At 46.6% G+C, this 11,084-nt stretch overlaps 1 protein-coding gene across 1 annotated transcript; it reads right to left on the bottom strand.

The window, feature by feature from the left end:
- Positions 1-392: 392 nt before the first annotated feature.
- LOC131283982 (transmembrane channel-like protein 7) lies at positions 393-8,306 on the bottom strand. The gene is made up of 4 exons (XM_058312831.1): positions 8,144-8,306; positions 7,922-8,062; positions 5,397-5,497; positions 393-5,326 (listed from the first exon to the last, which is right to left on the bottom strand). The coding sequence occupies exons 1-4, from the start codon at positions 8,304-8,306 to the stop codon at positions 2,573-2,575; spliced, it is 3,159 nt and encodes a 1,052-aa protein (XP_058168814.1). The 3' UTR covers positions 393-2,572.
- Between the last annotated feature and the right edge of the window lie 2,778 nt (positions 8,307-11,084).

Below are 11,084 nucleotides of genomic sequence, written 5' to 3'. Positions count from 1 at the left end.
TCCCGAAAAACGTTTTCAAACCGATTCGATGTTTTACTGCAACAAAATACTCGAAGAATGCAGGTATTAATCTTAATACTGTTCGATGTTAGTTCTATTCGCTATGGGTTTGAATAGCATTAGCGCTTAGTTAAACAGGCACTAACAAAAACATTAGGAAAGTATTATGAAACAATTCAAATTCGAATCGAATGAAAGATTCGTATGAATTGGTCATATCTCTCGTACATAAAAGTTTACATGATCTTTTGCGTACCAATTAATTATTTCTTTCAAGACCATACCGTGGAGGTAAACGCTTTTTATTTAGAGCAAAAAAATGCAACGGTTATTCATTTTTATAATTTTCTATTGCGTGCATCAGCTTTTTCCTTCTTCTCTTGTACGTTTGTCATATACTTATGGTACACTTGTTATTACAAAATGTATCTCATAAAATGTGGATGTTTAGTATTATGAAAATGGATGTTTCAGCAGTAGAGAGTGATAATGTCGTGTGGTAGAACAGCAGAAGGATATTGTTGTTGCTTTACTCGTACTATAGTGTTGAATCAACTGACTAATTTTCGTTTACGCTAAAGCAGTCTTAACACGATTGGGGATAGCACGATTTCGAATAGACCATTCGTAGGGCCGGAAGGGTTTTTTTATGGGGGGGGGGAAGCAGCATCAGCAAGCATTAGCCTGCGTGACGACTTTTCTGGGTGGTAAAGTTTCCATTTTAACCTATGGCTATTCCTAATGTATGCGATTCGTTTTATAAATGTTTTTTTCCCTTGACTCCGAGACTGGCGACACAGCTTGTGGTCCACCGATGGCCACTTTGTCTTATGAGATCTTAGATTAGCTTAGTTCCACCGGAGTGCAGTAGTTACGTATATCAGACTGTTGCGGATATGGAAACGTGCCGCGCGTAGGTCCGCGCGCAGTTCCTCCGATTTAGTTCAATATCCGTAAAAAGTCTTTCATGGGGACACGTATGCGACGGGCATTTCCGTATGTTGTTGGAAGATAAAAGTATACTTCCTCCAGTGAAACGAGGAGCTAAAGAGGATTTGTTGTGTGGTCAGATCTACCTTGTATTGCTTCCCCCTTTTCATATTACAGAGTATTCTGATGAGGTTTCCTCGCGGAGAATGGGACAGAGCAGATGGATGTCTCAAGAATAAAAGTATGTTACCGTAAACCTAAGAGTCGTTCAAAAATTGTCTACTATTTGTAAAACATGCGCGGGGATTCGAAAAAAGTTGAACCGGGCTGGCAACGAGCACCTAGCAAAGATCGTCCAATTTTGTTTAAATCGTATTATCTGTATTGTGTTTGAGCATGTTTAATTCGTTATTTCGACTGGTATCCGCCCGGAGCTGGGCCAGCCAGTACTAACTAAACGGTACAAATAGGCAGTCTTATTATTGGTTTTCTTCTTTGTATCCCTTTTTTACAGATGAAATGATTTTGCGAGCAGAATGTTCTTACATTTTCGCCTAATCTCGGTCTATTACGATTTAATTCGTATGAAAATTTGGCTATTTACTTTATTCTTTTAGTACATGAAGCTTATTGGTACGCGGGTTGGTTCCCGTTTATTTGTTTTCGACTGCCCTCCCTTGATGAGTCTGGATTGCCAAAAAAGGTTGTTATTAGTGTATTCGTTTTTAAGTGAAACTTTGTTTTACGTTTTTGTTTGAGTTCTTTTCTTAGCTGCCCATCGTTAGTGAGAAGTGTGTGTGTCTGGGGGTGGAAACACGATTGTTTCGATTGACATCTCGTAACTTATGGATGACAAACATCGCTAACTTATGCTACCCACAGCATTTTTTTTTCTTGCCTTCCCCATCACATGCGTGTCATGATCTCCTGGACCTTTTCTTTTGTGTTGCTACTTCCGTCTACCCAAATGTACTTTATATTTTATCACGCAAGTCCTACCTTGCATTTTATTTTACGTGTCCGTGTGAAACGAGGAAATATGCACACTAGATCCACATTGTTTACTTACAGCTAGCAGCACACATATAAACACTCAATTATACACGCTTACAAACATATTTTTTGCGCAATAAATTATATACAACAAGTAAGGAGCGTTTGCGGAAGGAAAAACGAGTTAAAACAGTTGTAAATTAAAACGTGATCCTTCTTGCTCCTTCAACATGTAAGTTAGTTACACTTTTAAAGTGTAAATCAACCTTACAATACGATCCCCAAGGGGGGGGTGTACATTTTGCAAACCACCAATTATTTTAATATATCCCCTTGCTGTTTGCTTCTCCGACTATGTCGCTGAGGAATTGTGTTTTTGCGAAAAATTAATCTAAACCATTGTGGCTAAATCATAAACATAAATCAGGGATACCGAAACTAGAATAAATTATAAAGATTTCGCTAAATTATAGTAAAAAAAAAATGACCTAACGATTGGAATATAATATCACGATTGGTCTGTCTCGGGTCCGCTCTCCGTAAATGAAGCCCGGAAGGAGAAGCTGAAGAGACCGGGAAGGAACAAACGACGAGGCGCTCCGCCACGTGTGTTCTAATCTCATTGTAAACCTAAACCAAAAGGGGGGTCCTACTTTAGATCGATCGCAACGGTGCCGGAATTTGTTGGTAGCGGCGGCGGGGGTAGGTCCTTTGGCCGATCGCGACTACTCGGTTTCGAGTCACGTGGAGGTAGAGCCGGTATCGGTTCCGTCGCCTGTGATTGACTGTTAGTGCGGGGCGGTGGCACTATCGGTGGCTGCTGCTGCTGCTGCTGTTGTTGATAGGGCGAGGATTGTATCACATGGTTGGCGGCTGAGCTGGAAGAGGACGAGTGTTGGGGGTACTGCCCTTGCAATTGCTGCTGCTGCTGCTGTTCGGCCGCCTGGCGCATCATACGTTTCTGGTATTCTTGCTGTTGCTTGATGAACAAACTGAGCCGACTGAGAAGGAACTGCTTGTCATGTCCCTCTAGTACGAGCTGTTGCTTTAGAACCTGCACCATGTGCCGGTTGGCAGTCGACACGGCGTAGTAGTAGTAGATGAAGAACGTCAGCACCACAAAGCACGGTATGGCGAAGCTGGCCGTACCGAAGAAGAACAGCACGTTGCGGAAGAACAGCGGCAGCTTCATGAACGCCGCAATTGCCCGATCCCAGACGGACGGGAGCCCACGGAATGGGCCGCACGAGCGTGAGGGTACGAGCTCGGCCAACGCGTACACAACCGGCACCAGGGCAACCGTGAACGAGATCAGCAGTGTCGACATGAACAGCGAGTTCGAGCGGGACGCCCGATACAGCATGGCCGAGGGGTTCGAGTTGACCAAGCAGGCAAACTTCTTGATGTAGAACATCAGGAACGTCAGAACGGCTGCGATCGCCGGCAAAAACGGCGTATAGAACGTTCCGAGCCAGCAGAGCGTCTGCGAGTAGATTACGTCGAGCACGTGTTTCGATAGCTCGAACTCCTGCTCTCCGATGAACTTGGCCACACGGGAGCTCGAGTGTCGTGCGAACAGGGCCCTCGGGAAGTTCACAAAGAACGTCACCAGAAAGTGCGTCGCAAAGTCGACGATGAACAGTTTGTAGAACTGCTGACCGACGAACGTTTCCCAGCACTGTGGAGCACCGTTTTTCTCGTCGTAGCACTGAGGGGCTGGAAGAGACGGTTGTTCCTGCCCGTCCGGCTGCTGCTCGGACTGCTGCTGTAGTAGTGTCCCGATTAGCGACATCGTTGTCGCGGTTAGGTTCGCCACAAAAGCGCCAGTTGTGTCATTCATCTCACCGGAGCTCACCAGAACGGAGGATGGTGGCGGTGTCAGAGGCACCGACTGTGTCGCATTTACCGTGGCGACCGTTTGACCCTGATCCCCGGTCGAACTGTTCATAAGCAGCATCTTCTGGGTGTCGTTCATGGGCGTGATGAGAAAGTAGAACCGACTGAGCAGCACCGCCAGTGAAGAAAGCCGCAGAAACACCGTCCGGAAGAGGCTTATTTTGATCACGAACAGTGGCGAGTACTTCTCGTATTTGACCAGATAGCTGAAGATAAGTGGAACGACCAAATTCATACACACGATCGCCAGGTAGGGCAGAAACTCGTAGAACAGCACCCGTAGTTTCTCTTCCAACGAAAACTGAGGCTGGTCGAGCGTTGCCCCCGAGTCGGTGAAGTTGTTGGTTCCGTCCGCTCCACCGGACGTTCCGTCATCGGCGAACCCGGTTTGTAGCAACGGTTGGATCGTGCTGGACAGCGAACCCGCTCCCGAGCGAGGTGAAGTCGAGAAAAACGTCGACCAGCTCAGTATGATGCTGCGGTTGCCGGAACTCGAAGGATTGTAGTTCGGTTCGAGTTTGGCCAGCGACTCGTTAAACAGCACGTATATGGTGATGGCAGCCAGCAGCAGGATTACGAAGACAATCAAGTTGATCACGATGCGTTTTGCGATTAGTTTGAGCATAAACTCGCGCGATCGGTTGTTTCGCTCGTGCTCGAACCGCTTCTGGTACAGCAGCGATTTTATTTCGTTGAACAACGCTTTATGCTTGATGTCGGCCGACTTCTGATTGTGGATACAAAAGTCCCACCCACCAAACACCAGGTTGCAGTACTGATAGAACAGACCCTCACCCTCGGCGATGCGATCCTTGAACTGGCGCACGACGGCACGCATGATCGCGACGAGTGTGATCGCGTAGTATATCGCAATGATGATCACGTACACCAGCGGTAGGTCGTAGTAAAGGATAGTGGTCGGTTCCGGATGATCCGGTACGGTGCCATCGTCCTCCATCAGCCGACTCTGGCCTGCTGCTATGGCACTCGATCCGTTGGCCGCTGCGGCCACCGCTGTCGCACTCATCTGCCGAGCCGTCTGGTACGCCCGATCCTCCATCGGGCTGTACCCGTAGATCTGGTTCGTGTACATGCCGTAAAACAGTAGCGTACCCTCCACGAATCCCGTCCCCTGGATCAGATCGAGTACGGAGAACTGTGCCGTACGGGTTACATTCTCGTAGCCTTCCGAGCAGCACTGCACGGACGTGGCGTCCGTCTCAGCGTCACACGGTAGATCGGCCGGTTCGCGCAGCACCAGATGCGGCAGGACAACAAACGCGAAGATCAGCAGAAATAGCAACAGATTGAGAAAGACGAGCCAGCGCAGGAAGAGGAAGTACGCGACCACACCCGTCCCAAAGTTACCCTCGATCGTCTTCAACGACATGCGCCACAACTCCAGCTTCGTCTGGTATTCGCCCCACTTGGAGCGAAAGCTCTGCCACGCTTTCCGCCGTCGCCACTTGATCTGCTCGAATCCTTGCAGTCGGAGTTTTGTGGCGTTCTAAAATAAAACGAAACGGAATTAACTTTTGTGTAACTCCCATACTTTGACAACCCCTAGGCTAACTTACCTGCAGTTGTGCCTTCATTTCCCGCTTCTGTGCCATCGGCACCGGCATAGATTTGATCTCCCGTATTTCCTCCCATGTTCGCTCCTCGTTGATAAGGTTCTCTGTAGGTGTGAAGGAAAAAAATACAACATTGATCATTGGACGGCATCGGATAGATGATGTTTGGAAATGCACGTGGCATGTCGGGAACTTTAGCTGCAATCGGAAACAAAGAGGCCGGCTGTCAGTTCGTTTTGTGAGCACTCCATCACTGTGATGTTCGCCAACCTTGTACACCGTACACCGATAGGTCACCGCTTACTTCCACCATTCCCGACATTCCCAGTGACACCTCGCAAAGGTTTCTATTGTGTGTGTTTTTGCCTTTCGCCTCCTACATGGGGAGGCATCTACAATCGCCTCGCTTAATTGCAGCTTGACAAAAAAGTGCATTCGATTGAGAGACAACCAGCGACCGTGACCCTCACACACCAGTGCCGGATTGTTTCGGCCCTTTGCGCGATCCGACGAACATCAATCAATTGGTTAACAGATGAACCGAGAACCTGCCGCCGGTTTCCGGACGAAACTGGCTAATTGCTACCGAACCCTTATCGCATTCGCTTTGCGCCGGGAGTCAAGTAATTTATTAAAATAGATTTGAATTCCCTAGAGTCATGTTCGTGGGATTGATATTGAGCGAATTTGAACATTAAATACTGAATTTAAAATGATTATAACGGGCTTCCGTGGTCATCTTTTACATAGTGGTGGTAATCATAAAACTCTTTCTCACGCAACATGTAGTCATACAAACGAAAAAAAAAATATCTCCATTCAACACAGACCAACTGTAAACTATCATTTTATCTATCACGTTCACAGTGTCATGTCTGTTTGTGTTTGCATCTATCTAGTGCAGAATAACCTCGAAATTGCCCAACTGTTTCGCTCAAACCTTCTCAGCGATATCGTGCTGAGACATGGTCACAAAAAAAAGAGTCCACACTGTTTATGTGACTAAGCCATGATCAGCTTCTTGGTAAGGCTTCACGAGCCAAATCCATCTGTCGGCCATTTGTAGCAGAAACAACGATGTGTCGGTGGAAGAGAAGAAAACATTGGCGAGTCAGGATCGTGTGGACCTTGTCACAAGAAGAAACATACTGCCACGGTCGTTAGCGGTTTAAGATTGGCACCTTGTTCAAAGCAGTTTACCTTCGAAGAACCTTTCGTATGTTTCTTTTCTACAATATATGGTGTTCCGGTTTCAAAATGGCATCACCTCTTTGAAGAAAGTAGAACCCTTTGTATCTTTTTAAGAGCATGAAATGTTCTAAGAAACTTCAATATGGAATGAACATTTGTATTTTAACAAACCGAAAGTACAAAGTCAGTTCATTTTAAAATGGATAAAATGATTTTGAACCGTGCTTGAACGTTTGCTCGAGTACTGTGAATTAAAAACGAACATGTTTTTGTCAATTAGTAAACATCAGACTAATTTAATTGCCATAAGGGACCCCATTTTTTATCAATCATAAAAGCGGCGCATAGAAAAAAGAAATGATGCACACTATCCGAAGACACACACACGCATCAAACGTTCCCCTTCTATCAAACCCCATGAATCATGAAGCTGTCTATCTAACGAACTCCATAAAATATATCCCCATCTGCAGCGTTGCCAATCCGCTCGTCGCCATCACACCTACGGCCGGGTTGAGATCACATGAGGTTTGAAGTCACCATATATTCGTGACACCCTCCGCCGGTCCGCTGCCCCTTTACGACAACTTTACGAGACTCACGAGACAGGAAGGGCAAGTCGGTCTCTCGTCGGGCGCGCGAATATTCTTCGATGATAATTTACAGCGCGTCGTCTATAATGAACGCATCCGCGCGGCGACTTCGTCTGGAACCTTTGCCGCACCGCCGTCTACTGGCCGTGTCTTTCGCATATGGTCGCCAGCGGTTCGTACGTTGAACTGTCGCTCTGCGAAGTTAAGTAAGCGAGCAGCGACCGGTTTTGAACTCGCGCGATGGACGATCGGAATCATGCAGAACTGTCGTGGGACAATTTTACGCACCACCACCGGCGCTGGTGCCATGACTAACGTCGCGCTCTGTCGCTTTATCTGACGAGTGGACTTTTCCTTTTTTGTCCCCCCACCTCCCATTTGCAACTTTCGAACCCCCCACTCGTCTGGGAGGTACATCATTAGCATTGAATTCAATGGTACGAGTTTTTGCTCTTTCAAAAATCACCAAACGAGCTGATAGTTCGTTGGGCCAATTTTTGACCTGTTACAAAGCTGCCGACCAAATGGCGGCGCCTAAATGCGTGCGAAGATACAATTAGTTCGCGTTGCTCCACCGCACAAATCGCCACAACAATCGGTGTGTACCGTTAGGCCACGTCCACGTTTGAATTATCACATCGGCGTCTGGCGTGAAGGTTGTGATGGTTTCGAAAAAACAGTTTTTCGCACTTCCGTTTTGGAGTTTTCCGTTCGAGGGCACGTGACGGTTTCGACGACACTCACCGGACAGGTCGGGCAGGGTGGCCACCTGCATCTCGTGGTACTGCGAACCTCGCCGGGCCACCGTCGTCGAAAAGCTCGCCCTTCGCCGGGTGCCTCCCTTGGTGTCCTGGCCTTGCGACGGCCGGACGCGTCTTGTCGTTGCTAAAACGGGAGAAATGAAGAACGGAAATATAACATTCAACATGCTTGAAGTGAAACCTCTTCCTCACGCCTGATACTTACCATTTCGCGTTTGCTTCGATGGTAGCAGGGTGGCAATCTTGGACGGATCGCGCTGCATACCCTCCAGATCGGCCGGATAGCTCTCCTGGTAGAACTCGCCGCCCGCCTCCTCCCATCCTTGCGTTTTGCTCGCCCTCGATCGGCGATCCTTACCGCCGGACATTCCGTTCACTTCGCGCCGCCAGGCACAAGACGACTTCCTCTACGGTTTAGTTCTAAATATGTCCGCTGACTGACACAAAACGGTCACTTCCCGCCTGACGGTAGTATTCTCCAGCGTCCCTAGTTGCTGGTGTGTTGCTCCAGATTCCAAAGCTCAACGACGTTTAGTTTTCTACATGAAAAAATGGAGGACGATAGAAACTGATGTCAGCCAGGTGGACACTCGATCACAATTGATTGTCGTTCGCTGGTGGGGGAGGTCTGTAACCGATGCTACTACGTGCAATCTGTCTCTTCCTCTAGTGGTAGGTAGATAAAACATTCGTGTGACGCATTCTTGAGTGGATAGCGGGTATTCGTCACCTGGGCTTCTCCCAGTTCCATTCCCCCACAACGGCGCACATAACACTCGAACGTGTCGAGCATTATCTATGAAGACGCTCTTCGAATGCATTTCCCTCTAAAGGACGAGCAGCAGCCCCAAATGGTTCTAATGTCTCGCTAATTGCCGCTTCATCACAATCAAGTATTCTACCCTTCGCTTCTTCCTAGGGGACATCGGAAGCCCCGACACATTCAAAAAGAGTGCCGTAGATAAGAACGCGGAACGACGCGACTCGAAGGCCCCCGCCCCGATTCCGGACCGTTTGCAAACGGGTTTGATGAGGTGTAAATAACTTCAATTACCAATTGACTGTCCCGTTCACAGACATGTCTGTGATAAGATAATCATCGCGGGGGCCGCTCTGATTGAAGGATTTTCCCCGTCCGAGTGGATGTTTTTCCCAACCCCCACACCGCGCCAACCTGACCAACTTTCACTTCATTGGACCGCAGCCGGCAATTTACTTGTTATCTTATCGGCCGGCATTGATCGGCACTTGGGTACGACCCGGGTGTCGAGTGCCACAATTAACCCTTAAGAGCGTCAAGCCCACGACGAAACTTGACACGAGGGGAGTGTGTAGAGGATAATTAAAAATTTCAGAGTTCAAAAGCCCATTTGATGCTCGAAAATCTCTGTCGTAGGCCACCAATAAACGTTCGGTTATCTTCAAATGAACATGCAGAAGTGCACCTTTTGCGATGACACACCACCCTTGAGAAATCATTGAACGATGATTAGTTTATTGCCTTCCAAGCTTACCCTTGATGGTGTAAATGTTTGTTGAAATGCAATGATTAATTTAACTTTATGTTTTATGTATTTTACTTTGAAGTTACTCATCGGTTTGGGTCCTATACATATACACGAAATGTGAACGCACTTGTAGAAAAATAATTATTAAAGAAATTGCATGGACATAAAAAAAAAGAAAAATATGTTTTAAACAACTTTAGACGATTAAAATGCTTACGATAAAAACCTTCGAATGTAACAGAATGAATTATTGCAATAGTACGCATATCAAGCGAGTTTTTGCTGCATTTACACAATAAAATGTAGATTATGGCTAGTTTTCAAAAATAACAAAGTCATTTGTTTACTCATAAATGTTGAAACAGAGAAGAAAGCTTAGAAAAAAAAGAAATTGAAAGAATAATGGATAAAAGTATATACAGTACGGCCAAATCACTGTAGGGATTGTGCCGAGCTAGATGAATATATAGAATAATAACACTAATGAACAATTTGATCAAAATTATAAACGAAAGAATTGCGAATACGAGGCAACGAAAAATTAAAAATGAAAACATTAGCTTATCATAGTTGGCAATGAAAACTGGAAGAGCGATGGCCCACTACTGAATCGAGATGGATCTGCATATTGGAAAAGATAGAACAAAGTAGACATTGAACAATGAAAAGGATTGAACTATGAGTCTTGTGATTGATTTTGACGAGAGTGGATAGTGAAAGTGAAGCTAATAGTTGAATTTGGAAGTTGAAAGTTGATATATTGAAATAGAGAAATGATTCGTGAAATCACGACAATCGCTTCAACACATTCTGGGCAGACCAAATCAGGAAATTGTTTTTGGGTAGTTTCGAAGGAACAACGACCTTCTCTAGTCCAATAAGACGCACTACGCCTTTACTTTCCTTCCCGACCATGGACCCAATTGCAATGGACAGGCCGTGCACGAAACGAAATTAACCTGTCGGGTGTGGACATGTGTTTCAAAAATACTTTCGTTACGGAATGGACAAGACGAAAGCCACTGTAACTAGTCAGCACAACTGACATGCGGTAAATGCTGATTTTAAAAATACTGCCCCTCTTCAACGGCGATGATAAAAGCAGTGTGTCAAGCGTTCGTCGTCGCCGTCGTCGACTCGGTGTCAAAACGCATTCGACCTTCACCCGTGCGAGGTGCGTAGAAATTCCCTTGCCTTTACTCAAGTCAAACACCCCAATTCGCTTGCCGGCATGTTACGTTCGGTATGTCTCGAAGAAGTACATTTCGCTTTCGTTCTCGCCTTTGCAGCACATGTTCCCAAAATAAATGCAAACAGGCGTGGCGTCTCGGTGGGTTCTGCACTTTGTCCCCGCCGGGTACCATGACGCCGGGCTCGTGTAAAATCTTTGACGTGGCAAGATGCACCGAGCGCCGAAGAAGGTGTTGGTGTTCACGGCCCCGAAGATCGCATGTGGGTAACTTCACCGCTTGACGGCTCCTTGTGTCTAGGGTGGGAAAATCAATAAAAATAAAACCCACCATCCATCACGCAGATCGTCGATCATCGGCCGATCATCCGGTGGAAACGATTGATCATCGGTTTCGTCTTTGGGTTTGTTAGGAGGTAAAAATTGACGTAAGCCTTTTCCTGCGCGAA

The sequence above is a fragment of the Anopheles ziemanni genome, chromosome 3, assembly GCF_943734765.1.
Source record: "Anopheles ziemanni chromosome 3, idAnoZiCoDA_A2_x.2, whole genome shotgun sequence".
Classification (NCBI taxonomy): Eukaryota; Metazoa; Arthropoda; class Insecta; order Diptera; family Culicidae; genus Anopheles; species Anopheles ziemanni.
The sequence above is the reverse complement of the archived record's forward strand: the minus strand, read 5'-3'. Positions and strand labels throughout refer to the sequence as shown.

What these genes read in the sequence shown, in the direction of transcription:
- LOC131283982 (XM_058312831.1), bottom strand. Translation starts at nt 8,306, where the DNA reads ATGTCCGGCGGTAAGGATCGCCGATCGAGGGCGAGCAAAACGCAAGGA. An exon ending in CACCCTGCCCGACCTGTCCG is followed by an intron (nt 5,498 to 7,921) that starts GTGAGTGTCGTC and finishes TCACACCTACAG; the next exon opens with AGAACCTTATCAACGAGGAG. An exon ending in AAATGAAGGCACAACTGCAG is followed by an intron (nt 5,327 to 5,396) that starts GTAAGTTAGCCT and finishes GTTTTATTTTAG; the next exon opens with AACGCCACAAAACTCCGACT.